Source organism: Sorghum bicolor, chromosome 6 (assembly GCF_000003195.3).
Source record: "Sorghum bicolor cultivar BTx623 chromosome 6, Sorghum_bicolor_NCBIv3, whole genome shotgun sequence".
Lineage (NCBI taxonomy): Eukaryota > Viridiplantae > Streptophyta > Magnoliopsida > Poales > Poaceae > Sorghum > Sorghum bicolor.
Window position 1 is genome coordinate 2782356 of NC_012875.2, and position 24592 is coordinate 2806947.

General features: G+C 43.0%; 2 protein-coding genes across 2 annotated transcripts in view; both read right to left on the minus strand.

The window, feature by feature from the left end:
* LOC8083398 overlaps positions 1 to 14187 on the minus strand; it is a 48234-nt gene extending 34047 nt beyond the window's left edge. Inside the window, exons 1-2 of the mRNA XM_002447432.2 lie at positions 13990 to 14187; positions 13785 to 13912 (exon numbers count right to left, since the gene is read on the minus strand). Coding sequence (XP_002447477.2) covers positions 13785 to 13796 — 12 coding nt within the window. The 5' untranslated portion in view covers positions 13797 to 13912; positions 13990 to 14187. The remainder of the gene's footprint in view (positions 1 to 13784; positions 13913 to 13989) is intronic.
* Positions 16010 to 16555, minus strand: LOC110436302 (uncharacterized mitochondrial protein AtMg00810-like). The gene has a single exon (XM_021462993.1). The coding sequence runs from the start codon at positions 16553 to 16555 to the stop codon at positions 16010 to 16012; it is 546 nt and encodes a 181-aa protein (XP_021318668.1).

Genomic DNA, 24592 nt, shown 5'->3' on the forward strand with positions numbered 1-24592 from the left:
GCTGATACGACAGACATTGATCTATCGGCTTGGGTTGTAGCTCTCTTTATTACTCAGTCATACAAACATTGGTGGGAAGAAGGGAAGGAGCATCTGTTCATGGTATTGGCTCATATGTACATCAACATGATCGACCCCGATTATGAAGTTCCCAATGACGTTGTAAGTTCTTCACCGATACTTTAGTCCTTTTGTTAATTTTAACTTTATTGATAACTCACCCTTTCTCATCTCAACAGGCTGATGACCCCAGCACCGACAGTGAGTAGAAGCGGAAGGCCGATCAAGCTCCTCCAATCAGGTCCAATTTCTTTGATCGGCCACCATGCGCCAAGTCTAGCAACTCTGATGCACCGAGACATCCGCTTCAAAAAGACGACCACCAAACGGTCGAAAGTGTCTCCATCGGTAGCTGCTGCCACTCTAGCACAGGCTTTTAAGGTAAACTCTTAATTCTCTTTATTTATACCGATTTCATCCCATACTCACATTATCTTTTTAGGGTACATCGGCTGCAACGGGAACTTCATCGGTAACTCTGTTTTGCACCAACTTTATTCTTTAGCAGAACTCCATCAATACCTTTTCTTATATCTAACTCATGAAATTTTGGTTTTTTATAACCGCAGACCGGTGCATCGGCAAAGACCAAGAGCACTCAAGCATTAGGTGCCGATGCCCCCCAGCCCAGTCAGGCTCTACCTAAGAGAAAGGGTCCAAAGAGCACCAAGACCCAGCCAAAGCGATAGAAGACAGCACCATCCTCTCCACCTCGTCCAGCATCCCCGATCCAAGTAGCACCTTCTCCTCCTCGATCAGAACCCCTGACGTAAGAAGTGCCTTCTCCTCTGCAAGCGGGTCCAGCCGATGTGTCTGGTCAGACTACTGACCCAATCGATTTGGACATATCATCGGTTGCTCCCCCTGAGCAGACAATCGTCATTCCCCCTCAAGGTAAAGTACCGATTGTAGAATCATTGCCGATGATTTCTTTCATAAATACCATTGTCACCCTTGGCAATTTTCAGTTGAAGATATTCCATCGGCAGCCCCAGCCGATCAAACTATAGTACCAGCTACATCTCCACGCCAGAGACAAGAAATTGCCTTGAAGCAAACTATAGTATCACCCTCTTCACCAGAATTTACACTACCAACACTTAATTTTGAGTAACTTATCGTCTTCTTTTTCCAGGAGCAAGATTCCCCCGATAGCCTATTTTCCTTTGCTATCGACATCTCTGATGACAAAGACGAAGAAGCAAGCTCCTCAAAGGCAGTTGGCATCGCATCGGCAGAAATCAAGACCAAGTTGGAAGATTTGCTAGCTCTGTTGCATCAAAACACAGCCCAACTGGTGGATGATTCCGACCCGGCCAAAGCAATATTCAAGATTCTTCGTGTCCAGATTCCAGCCAATGCTGAAGAGACTCTCTTCCAAGCTGCCCACCTAGAGAGTCACCAACTTTAGTACCAGAAAGCCACTCAGCGCCTTGTCGACAGAGCTGCTTATGCCCAGCTCAAAGAGGAGACGTTGCAAGTGAAACATGCTGCCGATGAGAAGCACAAGAGCATCAGCGTTCTGCAATCTTCAAGCGCCGAACTGAAACAAAGAATTTCTGATCTATCGGCCAAAAGGGAGGCTTTGTTGGCTGAACTCAAGCAGGTGGAAGAAGCTCTGACTCAAGCCCAACAGGATGAAAGCCAACTGCCCGATGCACTCAAGGCCCTTCAACAAGAAAGAGATGTCCAAGCCCGCAAAGCGTTGCACATGAAGAAGAAGCTGAAGCCGGTGGAGGGTTCTGCCGATGAAGACACCCGAGAAATAGAGCAGGCCAACTAGATCCGTCTGCGCGCAATATCAGTCATCCAAACCTTGTTGAACCTGTGAAATTTTCATCGATAGTTTGTTTAATTCTTTCTCAAAAACTCTGATCATTTGGTCCAGCCGATAGGACTGTTATCGGCATTTAAACTCTTTATGCATGGCCCCAAATACACTTGACATTTCATCCAGCCGATAGGATTGTTATCGGCACTTAAACTTTTATGCATCAATCCCAGATGCTGGGGTAGTATCTCTTTAAATATTTTCCATTTAATGCCCTGGGAAATTCAACTCCTTCGAGAGTTTCTAAAATATAAGCATTGCCAGGGGCAGATCAATTTATCCGATAAGGACCCTGCCAATTAGGAGACCATTTTCCAAATTTTGAGCTTTTAGTCCCAATCGGTAGAATCAGCTTCCACACCAAATCTCCATTGGTAAACTCTTTAGCCTTTACCTTTTTATGATACCATTTACCACTCTCTTTTTATTATCCTCTATACTGATTAAAGCTCTTAACCGATGCCTAGCTAAATCATCCAACTCATCTTTCATTAAATTAGCATAGTTATCGGCAGTTAGCTGATCTTGAGAAATCATCCGCCTGGAACCAGTATTAATTTCCCAAGGTAGTACCACATCATGCCCATACACCAGCTGATAAGGTGATACTTTGGTCGAACCATGACACGTCATCCGATATGACCACAAGGCTTTATTTAACAAAGTATGCCATCGTCTGGGATTTTCTTCAATCTTTTACTTAATGAGTTTAATAATTCCTTTGTTAGAAGCTTTGGCCTGTCCATTGGCTTGAGCATAGTAAGGAGAAGAATTCAACACTTTAATCCCATACCAATTGCAAAATCATCAAACTCTCCCGATGTAAACATGGTACCCTGATCGGTAGTGATTGTTTGGGGAATGCCAAATCGGTAAACAATGTGCTCCTTTACAAAATCAATCATGTTGGCCGACGTTACTTTCTTCAAAGGAATAGCCTCAAACCATTTAGTGAAATAATCAGTTGCGACGAGGATAAACTTATGCCCCTTACTCGATGGCGGATAAATCTGACCGATGAGATCAATAGCCCAACCCTGAAACGACCAAGGTTTAATAATAGGATTCATAGCCGATACGGGTGCCCTTTGAATATTACCAAACTTATGACATCCTTGACATCCTTTAAAATATTTGAAACAATCCTCAAGTATGGTCGGCCAATAATATCCATTCCTTCTAATCATCCACTTCATCTTAAAAGCGGATTGGTGTGCTCCACATACTCCTTCATAAATTTCACCCATCAAGCTTTTGGACTCATCATCACCTAAGCATTTAAGCAAAACTCCATCTATTGTACGATAATACAATTCTTCTTCAAGGAGTACATACTTGGTAGCTTAAAAACTAACACGCCTCTCAACTTTCTTGGGTGGATCTATTAAATAATCAATAATCTTTTTTTCCAATCATCAGCACTGTCTGCTGATAGTATTTCCAAGATAGGTTGATATCTTGAGGCATGTTGAGCCAATCGGTTGGCTTCTTCATTATGCAATCGAGGAACATGCTCTAACCGAAAATCCCTGAATTCCCTCAATAATTGTACTCACTTATCATAATATCCTATCAAAACTTCACTTCGGTATTCATAAATCCCCGCCAACTAATTTATAACAAGCATGGAATCGCCGAAAATCTCAACAGCATCAGCATGAACCTCCTTTAGCAATTCTAATCCTTTGATCAGAGCTTGGTACTCAGCTTGATTGTTTGTCGACGTGGCAACAATTGACAAAGAAAACTCATACTTCTTCCCTCGAGGAGAAATTAGTACTATACCGATACCTGCCCCCTGATCACATGTAGATCCATCAAAGAAGAGTGTCCAAGGAACAATTTCCAAAGCATCCACTACACCATAATGCTGAGTCACAAAATCGGCCAAGACCTGCCCCTTAACCGCTTTAGCCGATTCATAGCGTAAGTCAAATTCCGATAATGCCAATATCCATTTGCTGATTGTACCACTCATAATCGGCATTGACAACATGTATCGGACTACGTCATCTTTGTCTATAACAGTGCATTCGACCGATAGCAAGTAATGTCTCAATTTGACACAAGAAAAGTACAAGCATAAGCATAGTTTTTCAATTGCCGAATACCTTGTCTCAGCATCCACCAACCTTCTACTCAGATAATAGATTACACACTCCTTACCTTCAAATTCTTGAATGAGAGTTGAACCGATGACCGTATCATCGGTAGACAAATATAACCTGAAGGGCTTTCTATACTGAGGTGGAACCAAGACTGGAGGATTTGCCAAATAATTCTTGATCTCATCCAAGGCTAACTGCTGCTCTTTTCCCCACACAAATTCCTGATCGGCTTTCAACTTAAGCAAAGGACTAAAAGCACGAATCTTACCCGACAAATTAGAAATCGCCTGATAAAATTAATCTTGCCGATCAATGATTGAAGTTCAGTTTTATTGGTGAGGGAAACTATCTTGTTGATGGCATAAATAGTTCTCCTACTAATTTTAATTCCTCTTTGATGCACCATAAAACCAAGAAACTGTCCTGCCGATACACCAAATGCACATTTATTAGGATTCATCTTTAAGCCATGTTTCCTTGTGCATCCCAACACTTTTCGCAGATCGACTAGATGTTTTATGAAATCCCCAGACTTAACCACCACATCATTAATATAGATTTCTACCAACTTGCCGATGAATTCATGGAAAATAAAGTTCATAGCCCTTTGAAAAGTAGCACCAGCATTTTTCAAGCCGAAAGTCATGACTATCCATTCAAACAATCCAACATGACCAGGACATCTAAATGCAGTCTTGGAAATATCCTCTTTGGCCATGAATATTTGGTTGTACCCTACACTGCCATCCATAAAACTAATAATTCGATGTCTAGCTGCAGCATCAACCAACAGATCGGCAACTGGCATTGGATAACCATCCATCGGTGTGGCTTTATTGAGATTCCTAAAGTCAATGCAAACACAAAGCTTTCCATTCTTTTTATAAATAGGGACAACATTAGAAATCCATTCGGCATACCAACATTGCCGAATCAACTTAGCTTCAATAAGTTTGGTTATTTCAGCCTTAATATCAGGAAGAATATTAGGATTGCATCAATGTGCCGGTTGCTAATGCGGCCGATATCCAGACTTAATAGAAAACCGATGTTCAACAATTGATCGGTCTAAACCAGGCATCTCGGTATAATCCCAAGCAAAGCAATCTTTATATTCCATTAATAAATCGGTTAATTGCTGCTTACACTCGGAATCTAGCTTAGCACTAATAAAAGTAGGTCTTGGCTTATCGCCATTACCTATATCTACCTCTACTAAATCATCAGCCAATGTAAACCTCTGTCCTAATTTTCCATCATCGACGAACCTATTCATTAAAACTCTTCATCAGAACCGACTGCTTCGATTAGTGAAATTTCATAATCGACAACCTTAGAAAATCTTTCTCTCAAACTTCCCCTGAAATGCATCTGGTCCTCTCATAAATATCTGACTCTGCCGATGCAATGACATACGAAGAATCTCCTGGGATAATTTCAATTTTGTCACCTACCCACTGGACAAGGCACTGGTGCATTGTAGAAGGAATACAACAATTGGCATGAATCCAATCTCTCCCTAGCAGCAAATTATATGCACCTTTTCCCTAGCAACAAGTTGTCGGTAAAGTTTTGCTGCCGATGGTCAATTCAACAGATATAGCTCCATTAACTGGAGACACATTCCCTTCAAAATCTTTCAACATCATATCAGTCTTGGTCAAATCCTGATCTCCTTTGCCAAATTTCCGATATACTGCATATGGCATAATATTGATTGCAGCTCCCCCGTCAATGATTATCTTGGAAATCGGCTGCCCATCTACCATACCTTTGACAAACAAAGCTTTAAGATGCTATCTTTCATTATCGGAAGGTTTCTCAAAAATAGCTATCATTGGATCAAGTGCCAGCTGAGCTATCTGATAAGGGAAATCTACTTCATCATCATCACTAAAAGGCGCAAGAAACTCCATCGACAACATAAATACCATGTTAACATCTGCCGATGGTCCTTTTCCCTTGTGATCCGATTGCTGCCGATTCTCAGACTTAGAAGAATTTTCCTCCCTATTCAATTCTTCTTGACACTCTCGCTGCATCCTCCTCTTCTGGGTCCTTGTGAACCCTTCTAGACACCATTGGGGAAGATGTGTCCTCCGCACTGGTTTATAGCGAACTTCCCTTGATTCCACCCGATGAGTGTTAGCATACCTACAAAATATAAATTCATTGGGAACCCGTGCATTTGCCATCTCTTCAAGCTCTTATTGGTTCCTTGGAAAATGACCAACACGCTCACCAAGCCTGTAATGCACGCTAAGCCTGCCCCCCAGCCGATCATGGACTGACATCCTCCCTCTGATCGGTCCAGTAAAACGTCGATCATTATTCTGAAATCGTCGATCTAACCGATCATACCGATTATAACCATTGCATTCAGGGCAGTCTCTCACAGTCGGTAGCTTGATATTTTGTTCCCAATGGATAAATAACGGACAATTCCAGTGATTTTTATGCCGATTCCACTCTTGTCGGTGTCTTTCTTCCTCTCAGCGTCGATCCTCTTGCTGACGGCGATACCGATCTTCATGTTGCTGCCATGTTTCCCGATGCCACCTATGGGTTATCACAATACCAGATTAAGGAGGTCTCCCAGAGCTGCTACCCTCCTGGATCAAGTCTTTGCCCTTGGCGTCATCGGTGGTTACCTGGTGTTGGGGATCCACCGATGCGTTCTCCTCAGCTGCTTCTGATGTTAAAACCTTAGTCTTACCTTTGACATATAACATATTTGTAGGGAAAGGATGCTGATCAATTTTCATCGGCTTCTGGGCTTTGGAATTATCAAACTTAATTCTCCCAAACTCTATAGCCGATTGCAACTGTTGCCTGAACACCTTACACTCATTTGTGCTGTGTGATGTTGCATTATGCCACTTGCAATACTTGATCTTTTTCAACTCTTCTGCCGACGGAATCACATGATTAGGTGACAGTTTCATCTGCCCCTCCTGAAGCAGAAAATCAAATATCCTATCAGCCTTAGCAATATCAAAAGCAAATTTTTCTGGTTCTTTTTGGCCAAAAGGACAAGACATCAGCTTTTTGTTTTTCACCCATTCTGCCAAGCCGATGACTGGTTCTTCATCAGAATCTGAACTTGTTGCCTCATCGACAAATGACACTTTCTTGTTCCAAGCTTTCCTAGGTTCAAAAGCATTGATATCTTGATCAGAAATCCTATGTACCAAATGACTCAGACTTTCAAACTCTTGAGAAGCATACTTGTCTTTGATGTGTGGCAACAATCCCTAAAAAGCCAAATCCAGAACCAGAGTGTAACATTTGTTCTTAACATCCTGCAACCTTTGCACAAAACTTTCAATCGATTCATCATTGTGTTGCCTCAGTCGTACTAAATCGGTAATCTTCTTCTCATGGACTCCAGAAAAGAAGTATTTGTGAAATTGCTTCTCTAGATCGGCCTAGGTAATAACTAAGTTTGGAGGCAGCGAAATAAACCAAGTAAAGGTCGATCCCTACAAAGATGATGAAAATAGATGAACTCTTAACTTATCTCGGTTAGCAGCTTCTCCACACTGGATGATGAACCGATTAACATGCTCTATAGTTGATGTGTCATCTTGCCCAGAGAATTTAGTAGAATCTGGCACTTTATACCGATTTGGAAGTGGAATCAAGTCGTATGTAGGAGGATACAGTGTGCGAGAAGCGTAGGTATTGACTTTGGGTTTTATCCCAAACTGATCTCTCATAACCTTAGTTATCTTATCGGCCCAATAGGCATCGGCATCCTGCCGATGTGCGGGCTAAAGTTCTAGCACCTGCTGATAAGCTTCCACGTGTCTTTGAGGTGCGCGTTCTCCAGGAAACATGACGTTGGCCATAGCTTGCTGGCCACCAATCTGCTGAGCAAGATTCATCGGCTAATTGGCTGGTCCTTGATTCTGAAAACCAACTTGCATTTGTCCTTGCTAGAATCCTGCAGCTTGATGATTCTGCTGTGTCACATGTGGAAAGATAAACTGCCCTGTCCACCCATTGTTAGCATTCATCGGCGCAAGCCCTGCCGATGGGTGATAATTAGTTGTCATTGCCGGGTTGACATACCCTGCCTGAGTCATGAACCTCTGTTGCGTTGGCAATAGATCTGCCGATGCATTTGCATTAGGCGTCTAGAACGTTGGCATCTAAAAGTTCCCTGTAACATGCCTTGCAGTAGTAGTAGTCGAATATTGAGAATTTTGAGTCATCAGTGAAACCGGAGGTGCCGATGTCATAGGAGCTTTTCCTGTTAAGTCAGCCATCTGAGATGTTCTAGAACTATTTGCAAAAAAACTCTAGAGGCATACCATATCCCCACCAATTAGGAGAAACTTGACAATTCTGCAATACAGATCCTGACATTGTCGATGCCGATAGATCTGTGTTGAGTTGAACCTGTCCCTCTAATGTTGTTGGATTAGTTCTCATCGGTGTAGATTGCCCATTAGTCATCCCTAATGTGCTTGGCGGAGAAGTAGCTTCCGTACCCGCAACGGCCGGAGGAGCCAATGGAGCCGTAACCGATGACAACCCTGGCTGATGATAGGCCAATGGTGGTGTCTGTCCTTCTTTGAAAGTTCTAGCCACAACATTGAAAACAGTATTGGATAGCACACTGGATTGATTGATCAAAGCACGATTAATAGCATTGTCAACCATATCTAGCAATTTAACAGGATTGGCTTCAAAAGTGACCTGTCGAGGCATCGATAGTTCTTGCTTCTGGATTACTTCACCACTCCTGTTAAAGCTGAAGGATTTCAAGCAAAGCTGCTTGTACTCCTCCATAGCTCTCGCCATAGCCTGCTTCTGCTCATCCCTGAGATCAGCCTCCGTTACAGCGATGATGTTGTCTGTGTCGAACTCAGTAGTAGACATATTGATCTTGATGATAGATTTGTCCCACTGGGCGTGCCAAAAGATGTGTTGATGCAAAAGTGGATCTGCAAACACAAAGGGCTAGTACACGATTCAACGTTAAGGCGTGCCAGCCGATTTGACCTTACAATCGACAAAGGTGGTACCTCAAATACTTTGGTCCCAACAACAGCGATGCGCCTGGATGCCATGGCCAAGAGGTATTTATGCGGAACTCGAGAACTCGTCGAGTATGACTCGAAGAATTCTTAAGAACTCGTAAGTAAAAGAAAATATGCGAGTTGACGAAGTCGTCGAAAAAGTAGATGTAAAACTTGTGTATGATATTGATTGATTGTCTCTTACATCGCTACCAGGCCTATATTTATACTCTGTCCTAAAGAGTTACAACCAGATACGACTAGAATTCTAGTTCCAAACCTAAAGAGAACTCGTACATAAAATAAACTCTAACAATTATAGAAAGTAACAATCTATCTATTCTAGGCAATCGACACACCACCATTGTCTTCCCGACAACTCCCACGTCTTCCTTCACCGCAATCGGCATACTATCCTTCATCGGCATCGACAATCGTCAACATCAGCCATCGGCGCTGATCAACTACCATTCTTGGACTTAACCATATCTTCCTCCTATTGCCCTGTCATCGGTATCATAGGCCATCGGCAACTTCCTTATCGGCCAGACAATACTTCCCTAGCTTCCAATCGAAGCTTCATTAACTTTCCCGATTCGTGTCCAAAAACGGTGTCAACATAGGTTAGCTACCTCGGGCAAAAGGGTAAAACATGACTCATGGGTAAAGATATACGACCTCTGCAGAGTGTTTAATAAACTGGTATACTAGTCGTGCTCACGGTCATGAGCGACCTTGAGGATTCTTGCATTAAGGGTGATGATTCTTGTGGTGTTAAGATACTCATTACTTATTGTTTAATGCTACACAATATTTATGTCACAATGATCATGAGATTGTGGGATCTATACAATCTAGTTGCTATACTTGTAGAGTTCGACATGGACTCACTCTTGCTATTTCCCCCACAATTCTGGAGATGTTTTAGGCTTGTGATCATCCAGTCAGTTGGATCCTGTAGGGTGGACTTAATACCCGAAGTTGGAGTTATCTTCTGTTGTTTGCTGCCTAAGGTTATCTCTGATTTATTATGTACGTTATATAACTTTATGCATTGTCCTTTGATATTACCTCTCATTTGTAGGTATACGCGATATTTGGCTTCTAAAACTCACATATGGTGCATATCTGGTTTTGTCCTTAAAATCGGGTATTATAGATAAATATATATATCTCCAGATGGTATTCATGAAAATGCCCCATGGAACACACACCCATGACACTATATTAATAATCCATGATTTGAATTATGTAAGTTGTTACTTTGATAAATATATATATATTTTGACTGCAACATTATAACATATTCACATTAGAATAGTTTAATTATACACTAGAATAGTTTAATTATAAGTATTGTATTTTTAATGAAAAAACTACTTGAAATGATAATTAATAAGAGTTAAAATAACTCATGTAACACCCTTAAATTTTGCATGTTTTCAAAATAGCTTAGAAAATAATAACTTAGAAAATAATAATTTAATTATGTATTTTAATTATGTATTTTGTGAGCATTCAAGCTTAGAAAATAATAACTTTTATTAAATTAAAAGCAACTACATGGTCTAGCAACATGTTTGTGCATATATGCTGCTGCATATTTATTTCGTGTTGAGTGGTTTGATTCAAGTTCAAAAGAGAATTCAAAATCTATTTGAAAATGTCTTTGGAAATTTTAAAAATACAAATAAAAGGGTTTTTTTTCTCCCTCACTCTCTCAATGTGGCTTTTGCCCCCCTTGGCCTTACCCTCCCTGGAGCCTTGGCCACCTTCACTCCCTATTCCGCAACCCGCTTAGCAGGCTGACCCAGTAGCCAAGCGTGCAAGGACGACCTCCTTTTGTCTCTGTGTCTTGGCCACTAATGCTCGGGATCCACCACTTACACTCATCTTCTACCAAGTCAGTTTCAAGCCGGACTCTCCTTCGGTTAGGAAATCACCACCACCTGAGTCCTCGTGTTTTGGCGTGCGTCCCACACCAAGGTCCCCATAAATAGCAACGTTGCGCCCTCCGCCTCTCCATCGAACCCTAGCGCAAGCCATCACCTTCGCTTGAGCCCGTAGTCGTCGCAAACCCAATGCCGCCGCTGCTAAACTCAAGTCACTGTTCCATTTAATCACTGCCACCGTAAGCACTTCGTCGGGCTTCGCATCAGTTTTGCAAAGCCGTTAGGCCCCTTACTTTTCTTTTTATTTTTCTTTTTCTTGCTCCGGTTCTCTCTCACTGTGTCGTCGTTGTCCTCAGGTTGGACATGGTCCACCATCTCGAGCCGCCTATTGTCTTCAAGTTTTTCCCATCGTTGAGATCCGGTGGTGCCACACACCCCATGCTTTTGGCTCACTCCATCGTGGCCTATATGCCATGATTTATGTACGCCATCGAGTTTCTCATTGCCGGCCATGGACATCCGCCGTACTACCACAGGAGCCGGTCGGCAGCCCCTCTTACTCCCTCCCAGATCTAATCTGGACTAACCAAATCAGACCCAACAGCTCAAGTTAGAATGATACCCATTCGGCTACTACTTTTGCTTAAGGGCCCTTCCGGTTCTTGAAAATGGAACACGCGATATATCCGAAGCGTATTCACGGAATACATATTCTTTTTCTAAAAAAGTAGATTCCATCTGTTAGATTCAAAATATATTTTATTTATTTACATAATTGCCACTAAATTTGTTTTAGCCATATAATATTTATTTTAACTCCGATCTAATATAGATTTGTAATAACGTAATCTAATGCTACAATTAAGCATGTTTTCAACTTTTAAAATTCAAGATTAATTTTAATCTATTATTTTATTAAAGTAAATGTTGTTTAATTCATAACTTCTTCGTTATAGTTTTGATTTTCTTGATCTTTGTGATCATAGCGAGATGTAGATTCGTATTACAAACTTTTCACCTTGTTTCAATACTGTTGGCGTACTATTCTAATTATAGATATGTGTGCTTTGCATGTTTGTCTCTGGATGATTGTTGTTGTTGTGTTGATTGAATATAAACGGTGAGCAATTCGTGGGTGATCAAGAGTACATCGATGAGCAAGATCAGCAGGAGCACTTTGACCAAGGCAAGTATAACATGAGACTATCTTGTTTCTTAATAACTTTTATACATATAATTCATTATGCATGTGTCTCCTTATAGGGATTATGTAGAATTATTCCTATACATTTGACTCCTATGGGATATTGCTAGTGCTCAGCATAAGCCATGATCTTGTAACTTGATTAATGGAATATGCAATAAACATTAAAAGATGAATTTTTAGTAACAATAATAAAGAGGGTGAGAGCATTGGGCTATTTTATGGTGCTCTAGTTTCTCAACTTAAGGACATATCTGTAAGTGATCAATCAGGACTTACAGTAGAACTATGAGGGCCACATGACTCTGGCTTTAGTTATAAGAGGACCTTTTCTACCTTGTTAGTGGTTACTGAAAGGCACAAAGGGCGTGTGTTTCGCGTTGGGTGTAGTGCGGTCTTTGTCCTTGTGTGTATAGCCTGTGCCAAATATGCCATCAAGAATCGGAGCCCTCCATTTGCATGACCCCGGGCATATGTGAATCACAACTCACAGCGAAAGAAAAACCTCTTCAGAGCATAGAACTCGTATATTAGTTGTGCTCACTGTCATGAGCGGCCTTGGAGCCCTTATGGAACAGATTATTACTATTAGTTATTTTATTTATGTTGTCCATTCTTCATTTTACCATGTGTTTGCTATGGCATTATGACAACTTTGCTACATATGTTAAAATTATGATAACTAAAAGCAACATGCAGTTAAACCCGTGCCATGCCTTTTGAGCCACATGAACACCACGTTACACTTGTTAAAAATGAGATGTACTTATTCTTGTTTATTTTCTTTATTTGGACAAAAATCTCATATGGGTAACAAATTGCTTTGGTAATGATGACTTTTTTTTGAGGACTTCTAGTCTTGTGGTCAAGTACAAGTAGTTAACGTCCCTGTGCTTTGGAGCTACCGCGAGAGAGTTATCTTTATATTTTCACTATATTTATGTAAAGACTATGTGCTAATATTCGTGATATAATAAACACTCGTGATGATACTTTATGTAATTTGTTAGCTTTTGTGCGACTGATCTCTGGACACATATAATTATGCATCCCGCTTTATCCTTAAAATTGGGTGTAACAAAGCATGAGAGGTTCAACTTAACATGTGGATGAAACACATAATAAAGTAAACAATTGAAGTGCGAAATCTATAAATTCATATACATGACGATTGACACACATGACCGCGACAAGGGATGGCGTAATTTGAACTAAGATTTTACTAAACATAGTTATTGAAGGAACAATTTTGGTTTGCATTTTTTTCTTTTCTTTAACGTGCCTTTTGATTTCTGGTGTAAACAATATAATATATTAACTGTCCATAATAATTTACTGTTTAATAAGGGCATAATTTTTCATTTAATATTTACACTAATTAATAATTTCAACCAAGAGCAAACGAATACACACAATCTCCTACTTCATCCATCCATGCATGGCCTTGTCGATGGGCAATTCTTTCTAGTACAGTACTGTATTTAATATATATATGAGAGCGAGCCCCAAGCCAGACTGAGTTCCTAATTTGTTTGAGTATACAGGAAACCGCCATATATACTTTCAGCAGCTTCCACACGTTGCTAACAACACACAAGTGACCATCTCGATCTATGTTTCGCAAGCACCGTATGTATCTTGATGGATGGAGAAAACACGTACCTGTCGAGGCATAACGAATTTCTGTGTATTTATAGGAAGGACCAGCAAATTAGGTGAAGAAGCTTCAGATATCTCTTACATGGCTGCACTCTCGCCCCAAATACAGTAGAACACACATGTATAGGTACCTATATATTATTGAGAGAGTTGAACCAAAGATGCAACTAAGAACTGCTATTAGGCATGTATAGTTCAGAAGAGTTACCTCTGGCAGGCAGCTAGCTTCTGGATATATATTCAGAAATTATCTGCAATGTGGTGAGGGGATCAAGTGGTGGAAACAGGGTATGTGGCCTCTGTGTTTTCTAGCAAGCTCTCTTCAATCCATGGCAAGTGAAGTGAGCTTCAGGTAAGAACTTTGGACACAGATAGCTTTCAGAAAGAAAAAGCTCTTTGCTTGGGGCTGGAGAGAAGAATAAAGTTGCATGGAGCTGCCGTACAACAATAAGTAAAGTAGCTGGGCAAAGCTTCAAATGGACCCAAAGAGAAACCAATCTATGTGGTGAATATAATCAGACGAGTGCAGGAATTATTCAAAAAAATTCACCATAACAACAATCGGAAGAAATCTCACCTTCTAAAATGGCTGGTTCTGTGGCACGTCCACATTTGGCGATGTGTATAATGAACTCCTAAATTGTCCAATTTGGAGTCAAATTTGCTCGAATGTAGCATGTGGATGAGATCTGAATTTAGTTCTGATCCATGCCCCTCCTCAGCCTAATGCTAGCAGGCAGCAGCATGGTCGAACTGAAGAACGTGCAGATTGTGGTTATGTGTAGGCACATTAAAGAAGACTATTCACATTCGCAGAATGTAACCGTGTAAGCATGCACATGTGTTCATACTGCCCATGTCAGTATGTTTAGGCCTTGTTTAGTTTCACCTAAAAACCAAAACAATTTCAAGATTCCTCGTCATATCGAATCTTACGGCACATGCATGGAGTACTAAATATAAACGGAAACAAAAACTAATTACACAGTTGGCTGTAATTTGCGAGACAATCTTTTGAGTCTAGTTAGTCCATCATTGGACAATATTTGCCAAATACAAACGAAAGTGCTACAGTAGCCAAAATCAAATTTTTCGTCAACTAAACAAGGCTTAAGCAAGTTTTTTTTCCTTGAGGGGAATCACTAGGGGAAGATATACTAATATAAGAAAAGCAAAAGACAAACATGTTTATCATAAGAAAATAAAAGGAGAAGGTGGTGATATGATCATAGATCAGTTGGTTGAGTTCATTGTGGTAGAACCTGTCCTCTCGGGTTCAAGTCCCCGACTTGACATAGGTACTCGTATTTTTATGAATTTATTCCAGGATTTAACGGCGCTATGCTTTTAGTGGTAGGCGAAGTACCCATCGACATCGAGACGTTTGTGGTGACCTCGTCAATTTCAAGATTTGTCGGTCCAACTCGGTTTTTCGGAGGTGCTCATAGGGGCATCTGTGGTGACTTCATCAATCTCGAGATTTGTCAGTACGTCCAACTCGGTTCTTCGGAGGTGCTCATAGGGATAGGGTGTGCGTGCGTGTAACTAGGTCTCGCAAAAAAGGAGAAGGAGAACTAAAGGTGGCCTGGAAGGCCTAGGTCACTGCCGGTCAAACTCAGTTCTTCGGAGGTGCTCATAGATGTAGAATGTGCGTGCATGCATTCATAGAGGTGAGTGTGCGCTTATGTTTGTGAGCGTCTACGTCTGTAACTGGGTCTTGCAAATAAACAAGGAGGAGAACTAAAGGTGGCCCAGAAGGCCCAGGTCACTCAACAAGGACAGGAAAGAGGTGAAAGCAAAGTTTATGCAAGTTGGCAAATAAAGTTTCTGATGGTCTATTAGTTCAGTTGCTAGATACGATCAATGACTGAGAATGCAGTTTAGTCCAATTTAAGGCAACCCAACTATATAGGCACGACGGGGAGCCGGGATCGGCAGGCCCATCGCTCATGGGCTTACATTCTAACACACTCCAGCAGTCGGAACTGGCACAATGGACATTCAGACTGAACCTAAACTCGGTAAAAACAGACGTCAGCAGCCCTTAGGTAAAGATATCAGCATACTGGGATGATGTAGGAACATGCAAGACACTGACTTCACCTAGAGCGACGCGTTCATGAATAAAGTCTAGGTCAATCATCACAGCTTTGTGCGCTGGTGCTGAACAGGGTTGGGGAGAGGTAGACTGCACTGATGTGATCGCACGGCATAAGGGACAACGGAGTTCACCCAAGAGCTGGCGTAGCCAAGGCTTGAGCGATGACATTGGCCACAACGCGATACTTGGCCTCAGCACTTGAACCGAACACTGTCGTCGGGCGCTTGGAGGACCAGAGGATGAGATTATCCCCACAGAAGATAGCATAACTGGAGGTAGACTTTCGAGTACCAGGGCATCCGGCCCAATTAGCATCTGAGTAAACTATAAGATCAATCGGCAAAGTCTGGTAGAGATGGAGGCTGAGATCCTTGTTGCCCTTGCTGCCCTGTAAGTACCGCAGGATCCTCTTCGTATAACCAAGATGAGGGTCTCGGGGGATATGCATACGCAAGCACACTTGCTGAACAGCATAGGCGATTTCTGAACGAGTAAAAGTAAGATACTGCAAAGTGCCAGTGATGTTGCGGTAGTTAGTAGAATTAGATACCGACATACCGTCAGCAATGGACAACTTGGAGTGAGTATCCACATGTGTGTTGCAGGGCTTGCAGTCGTGCAGCACGGTCCAAAACATCCAGCAAATACTATCACTGGGAACGAAACATGCCATCATTACGATGCTCAACAGTGATACCCAAAAAATGTGGATATTTTTTATATTTTAATCCTTTATTATTCAATATTTTAATAATAACTGTGCCTAAAAAATTTTATAGATCTAACCCATTTGGTCCTGCCAGTCCAATTGGTATGACCAAATAATGTTGTCGCCCAACATGTGTTGGTTGGCAAGATATGCCACGTAGTAGACATTTCGGATATGGAAGACCTTGTCGCGCCACTCATGTGGTGTGACATTACAGTCTTATCATGCCACCGGGAGTGGCGTGACAAGACTGAATTTTTGAAAAATCATAACTCTTCAATACGACATGGAATGAAGATGATTTTTATATAAAAATTATAGATCTTGATGAAATCTACAACTTTCTAGTTTTACATTTTTTTATTTGAATATTATAAGATGCTTAAAAAATTATATAAGATTTCAGCAACAAAATAATCATGTACTAACGCTTGTCGCATTAGAGAAATGATACCTTTTTATAAGGCATCAAATGAAAATACTTTTTATATCAAACTTGTAGCTCTTAATACGATTTACAACTTTATAGTTTTGAGTTTTTACGATATTCAAACAATAATATAAAGTTTCAGCAGTATATTAGCACCAGGGCTTGCAGAACGTGCAACCGTACGTTGATGTTGGTGAGCCGGAATGTACTCAATGGTTGTCACGGATTAATGTTAATTGAGCATTATCCAAATCCTAATACTCTCATGGAATCAAGAGATGGTTCGCTCCTGCAACCTCTCCGCTTCCACAAACCCTAGAGCCGCCATGGTCGAGAACACCTCGCCTGTTGGCTTGCCGTCGCTGGGATCTCATCTCAACGCCCCCTTCCTCCCTCTCTACACACGCATACCCATAGCCGCGGCTCATGGTGCCGTCAGATATCGACACCGCCGCTGCTACTGCTGAGGAGGAGCGCCACCAGCACAAGGCCACCGCCAAAGTTGAGGCCGACCGCGTCGCCGCCCTTGATGCCTACGAGGCGAAGCATGTCGCCGTCCACACCCAGGCCCTCATCGTCGTCAACATCAAGGTTCTCATCCCTGTCATGTTGGATTGCACCGCCGACAACTAAAATCGATGGCGCAACCTCTTCCTTGTTATCCTCAGCAAATATGCGCTCACGGATCACATGCTCTCCGATGTGGCCCATCTCGACCGCTTGGTGTGGGTGCAGAAGGATTGCACCGTCCTCACCTGGATCTATGGAACCATCGCTGCTGATATTTAGCAGTGGTTCATGATCCGCGAGCCTAATGCCCGCATCGCCTGGTCGGTGCTCGACAATGAGTTCCTTGGCTAGCACTAATCACATACGCTCCTCCTCTCCATTGAGTTTCACACATTCAAGCAAGGGGCCCTGTCCATCGCCGACTATTGCCGGCACATAGAGACGATGGCAAGCACCCTCGCTGAGTTTGGTGATCCCATCAATGATCGGACCCTCATTCTAACACTCCTTCTAGGGCTTAATAGGATGTTTCGCCACATGGTTTATAACCTAAAAATGTAGCATCCATTCCTGAACTTTGATTAGGCATGCACCCTGCTCCTCCTCAAAGAGATTGTGAAGGACCGAAAGCGGCGACCAAAGGGGGTGAATGGGAGCCGTAAATTTTCTCTCGAAATAATTTTGGCCACTGTCCCAAATCACCGCCAAACACAAATAAGTACCCGAAACTGAATTACTCAAGTCAACTGGTGACAAGAGCAATTAGATAAAATTCCTTACAACGATAGAAGACGAACGCAACTGACGGAAATCAAATCGGAGCTCGAACGACCAAAATACGAGCGAAACAGGAAATCAAAGAAGAATAAATTGGACAGAAAAACACCTAAAAAGACAGACAAGAAAATCACTTAAAAACACAAGCCTGTAGGCAGGAAAAGAAAACGACTTGAAGTCTCAACCGTGAATACAGAAACTAAGGAAGTGTTTTACCTCTAGTAAAAAAATGATATTTGTTCTTTGTAATTCACAGATTCAAGGACCTGGACCAATCAAAAATCACTGACACAGAAATAAGCATGAACTAACTGAAATCCAATGCTTCCAACAGTACTACTCGAGACGAAAGAGAACAAACTCAAATCAAACGCAAGCTGGAGATTCACCAAGCGCTCCCAGAAGAACTGCATTCCTGCTGAACCAGATAAGTCACTGCCAGCACTAGATCAGAGCCGAGAATGAAATGGAAATCAAACCTGCAGGCAGTGGCTGCACTCATCCACATAAAGACCTGGTTGGGAACTGCACCAACCTACTGGACCTGACAACGATTCTTACTAGCTGCAGTAAAGAAGGAACAGAGAGGAACCGAGCGAGTCCAGGACCAAAGACGAGCGCTGCTGTAATGAGCACGCACGACGCTTGAAGGTCGGCGTTGGTAGCACTGTCGCGGGCCTTGGCTGGGACTGCCCCTGCTGCTCGGCCTCTACTGTCCAACACACGAACAGAAACAAGAAGATACGAACACGCGAACAGAGGAAAAGGGGTGACCAAAAAATCGTCCAAAACCAATCTAAATCTCCATGAAACGAACCCAAATTTTGCACAGACCAAATTCACCTTAGCACGAACTCATCCCTAAAAAATCATCACCTGGGATTAAGCCAAACTCTAGAAAATTTAGATCGTACCCAAGCACAAAAAATGGGAAAAACTGCAAAACTCAGTCAATGAAAATCATAAGCACAAGTAATTGAATCTCGGAGGACAACTGGAGGATTTAGGCCTCCATTCCCAACTCGAAAACCAGTACAAAACACTCCTAAAAATTTCAGTTCATAACCCTCTCTACAAAGAAAACAGGAAGGGGGAGCAGAAGGCTACGAAGAACAGGATGACGGGAGGGAGAGAGCGGTGGAAAAGAGATAGAGGAGATGGGGGACTCCCCGGTCACGCATATTACATATTTCCCAAATGCCCTCTAGATATTTTTGAGTGAACTAGCTAGCCCAGGGCACTCTAGTCCAACTCACTCACTCTTGATCCGACGGCCACCGCGCCTCCTCATCGGTTGCTTCGACTGGATGCGAACTTCCCGATGCCGCAACGTGTCGTCCGTTCCGCCTTGGAACCTCCGCCCGGGTTTTGAGGCCCAAACCCGCGAAATCCGCCGCGAGTAGCGTACTCCATACGCTTTCCCGCCACTCGACACGTGTCACCGCCGTCCTCGACTGGCCGGCCCGCTAAGTCCTCCTGAGCCTCGCTCGACTCGCGTCCGCCGTCTTGACTTGGTCAACACGGTCACTCCCACGTACACTTGCACTTGTCGATGTTCCAGATGTCAGCCACTACGGCTGGTCACCCGGCCTCCTGGTCCGTCAGTCCAAGCCTCACGTCCGTCCTTCACCGCTCCAGGTCCATCAGCACGGCACGTCTCTACTTGACCTTCACCTCGCCGTCGACCACCGCCTCCGAGCTCCACAGCTGAACACCACAAGCCAAGAGACATGTCGCACACATAGCTTTCGCCATGGTAATGTTAGTCACCAACTCAACCTATTCGTGGATCACGTTGACAATCACTCATCACAAAACGAACCACAAGGGTACTTCTCAACCTTGTGTTCGCAGATTGACATTGATGATGTCACCGAGGATGCTCCCCTACCCGCTCTCGTCTCTGCATCGTCTCCTACTCCACAGCGCCCACCGCCGGGTGGTCATGCTGGTAGTCCTAGCGATACCCCCGGCGGTGGCTAGCGCTCCAACATCAGTCGCCACGACAGTGGTGGCAAAGCCAGTACCCCCGGGACTGGCAGTACTAGCGGTCCTCGACCCAGCCCCACATGAAGGCCATTATAGATTCAGTCAGAGAAGCTGGAGTCAAATTGTTGAGATTGTGTCGTTGAAAACATTGAACTTAGCATTTGTGCAATGACAGCTATAATTGTCAAGTGTTGATCAATGCAAAAATGGCTGGAATGTTGTTGTTTAGAAATTCAGGGCCAAATGGGACATGTTCTAGGTCAATAGAAGGACTTGTTTGGATTGGGGGCCTTGTTTTCCTTTGTGTGTGTGGAATAGACCAGGAATGTTATCTATCTGAATACATCACTATTACCATTTATTAGGCAGTAATGAAAGATATGTGCAGGAGTCTATAGACCCCTGTTGCTGCTATGTTTTCGAGATGTCATATCTTGTTATACGCAATTGTTACTTTACTTCCTAAGGGGTTCATGTTGAACTAATGGATTAATTGTCATGCTCATGTCACAAATCTACTTTTCTGCATCGTTGGGTAACTGTTGTCATTACCATAGTATGGTGGTAGAATTGGGATTTGATCGTTGCAGTTATATACATATATGAGACTGAAATTGACCATCAGCCACTGAATCACTGCTGACCAGTGCAAAGAACCACCAGGTCAAAATTCTAACATGCTGCATAAAGCCCTCTTGTTTCATGGGAACAGGCCAATTCCAGGACACAAGTAACCTGAACTTTTGAGTAGATAGAATTCCATCTTACTAGAGCATGGAAGAAGAAAACAAAAGGGGAAAATAGAAGGCCTATTCTGGACCAGACTATATCCAGTGTTGCAATGATTCTCCAGAGCACTATGACATTAAACACTTATGCACTTCAAACTCAGGAATTGGTGTATATACATTAGGAAATTATTATCTGAGGAACAAATATTCAAACAAAAAACTTTGCACGATCCATCATGCATGTAAATCAATCAAAGCCATCTTTTACTGCAGAGAGTTTATTACGAACTAGACAAATGTTGCCTTGAGCAAGTCTTTGAGCAACATGTCAGGGACATGCATGCACATCCCCCTTCAAATTCAAGCACACATGCATGCACACACACACAAGCACAAACCAATTAATAGTATCCATGTCTTGATCAACAAGATTTTATCAGAGAGCATACGAATTAAGTCTTAAACACAACCAATTTGTTCGATGCATACAATGTTGAACCACTAGTTTATTCTTGAGAGAAATAAAACATTCTTTCAAACACAGTACACCAACTAGTGATGCAACAAAACCTTGATGATCCATATTGCAGCAGCGACAGCTTGCAGTGGAATTGAAAGTGGCAACACATGATGCATGACAGGCTTGGCGCCCCCTGAGCCTACACAAAAATAATACATCGATAATAAGGTATAAATGCATGACAAAATACGTACGTGAAGTGAAGAGAGAAAAAAGACAGCACATGTATGTAGAGCACATACAACAGTATTGTCACGGTCGACACACCACAAGACTGAAGACAGGAACCAGTACGCGACCTGGAGAAGAAAACACACTCTATTCATTGATGTAATAGCTAGAGTATGACCTGTGGGGTCGTTGTGTCAGGGCCAAGGGCCTTTTATTCTGAACCTTTGCTGTAAGCGAGACATCGACATTATTCTATCTAAAGACTAAAACACGAGTGAGAGGTTCCTCTGCTCAGTTGTCGATCTCGGCGTACCTTCCCTGTCTCTCTCACGTCACCGGCTACCACCGGCGGCCACGGGTCTTACAGGTGGTATTAGAGACGGTCCTTCCTCGGCACCCTACCTACCCACCCACCTCTCCCAACCCTGCTGGATCGTACAGATCCACCAGCCACAAATACGCAAGGCGGCGGCGTGACGGGGGCTCGACACCACCGCGAGCCGAGACGCACGACGGCAGCGTGAAGCACGTGTGCGACTGCACAGATCGGGGACCGTTCGGCGGCGATACCGCACCTCGATCTACTTCGGGCGCGGGCTTTCAGCGACGACGACTCAACCACTTCGACTGGGGGACTACACCAACAACTCGGGTTCGGCGGCGAGAACCACAGTGAGCTCCATTCCTTCGCTCACCTCAATCTTTTCTTGCACACCTTCACATCAAGCGAGGGTTGTGTGGCACCTGTTCACGCGTAAAATTCCGTAGCTTTGATTGAGCACGAGTGGTGCGGTGGCGTTGGCGGGGAGGTATCCAGGATTTGGGTTGCAGGGCGTGCGCTCTGTGTAAAATCCCTCGATTCTGCCTTACCTCCAGGAGTTGGGGACGGTGAAACACGCAGTAGGGGAGGCTCTGCCAAACCTGTGGTTTCATCATGGATTCATTCAATGAGACACCGAGAGCCGCTACGGCCTCCATCAAGCCCTCCAAGCAGACACAAATACTGCTAGACCACATGTCTAAGCGAAGTGACGATGACAAGTCCAAGTGGGATCAGATGATGGAAAGTGTGGATCTTCTATTCGATCGAATCAGTGATATCAACAATTCCCAGCAAGAACTGAAGCAGCAAGTCATGGAGACAACTCAGAAAGTGGACAGATTTTCCACTGAACAAGACTTCATTTCGCAACAGGTTAAAGCCAATGGGCAGGCAGTGGCCAGGTTAACACTCAAGAATTTTGAGAAAGAGGAACAATTTCTAAGTGACGATGCTATGTCTGAGTTCTTTGAGGATGATGAGGCAGAGGATTTTGACAATGTCTTTGCTAACGGAAAGAAACCAGCGAAAGCCTCTGTCTTCAAACCACACAGGCACAATAATGACCCACCTCCTAAAAACTCCCTTCCACACCAATCCTTACCCAAGATGCAGTTCCCAACTTTTGATGGCCAACACCCCACAATTTGGTTTGATAACTGTGATAACTACTTCACCATCTACTCTATACCTGAGACCCTTTGGGTAACAGCAGCAGCAATGCACCTCAAAGATAATGCAGCCAAATGGTGGCAAGCATACAAACAAACACACAGAAGGCTGACTTGGAAAGCATTCTGTGAAGCTGTCCACATGGAGTTTCGGTCTGATGACTACAGGTCAGCAGTTGCTGAGTTGTTAACTCTGAAACAATCTGGCACTGTGGAAGATTACACCACTCAATTTCAGTCTCTCCAATTCCAGGTTTCCATGACAGGATCCCAAGTGGATGAACAATTCTTTGCTACCACATATGTCCATGGGCTCAAGGAAGACATTAGAGCAGGAGTGGAACCCCATACCCCCACCACTGTTAGGCAAGCTGCAATCATTGCAAAGATTCAACAGAGAAATGTGGAGAGGACAAAACTCAAGTACCAGAGACCAAATAATCCACCCAAAAATCAGTACCAAAAGCCAGACAACAGACAACCCACAACTTATGGCAACTTATGGAGAGACAAGCAACTCAGAGACTATAGAAAAGCCAACAATTTGTGTTACTTCTGTGGCAAAAAATTTGAACCAGGTCATGCAGAGGTCTGTACAAAGAGAACCAGACCCATGTGAATGCAATGGTACTCAATGACTTGGACAAGGAAATTGATGAAGACCTCCTTAATGAGATGGCAATAGAGGAGTTGCTCAATGAAGATTTCTGTCAGCTGTCATTGAATGCATTAGCAGGAACAGAGGCCCAAACTTGTATGAAGTTACACACAACAGTTCAGAACCAGACTATGCTCACCTTGTTGGACACTGGTAGCTCCCACAGTTTTGTGAGTGCACACTTTGTCAGAATGGCCAAACTCCACACTGTTCCTATAGCTGAGCAGAAGGTGAAATTAGCAAATGGGGAAAGGATGACAGCTGCCACCAAAGTACCCTAGCTCACATGGTATATTCAAGGTCATACATTCACTTCAAGCATGATTGTGTTGGATCTCCTACCATATGATGCCATCCTGGGCTACGATTGGCTGCAAAGTAATAGCCCCATGGAATGTGACTGGGTCAACAAGACACTAAAATTCTAGCATAAGGGCAAGCAAGTCACCGTTCAAGGAATCAAACAAACACCAATGGCAGTCTCCAACATCACAGCAAAACAAGTCTACAAATCTTGCAAAGGCAATGATATTTGGGCTTATGTATTATTGGACACAGTGAAGGAACTCCCACCATCACATAGGACAGTCCCACATGTTCCAGATGAGGATATTCAACTGCTACTACATCAGTTTGCTGATGTCTTCTCTGACCCACAAAAGATTCCTCCACAGCGCAGCTATGACCATGCCATACCACTGATGCCTGATGTTGTGCCCATCAA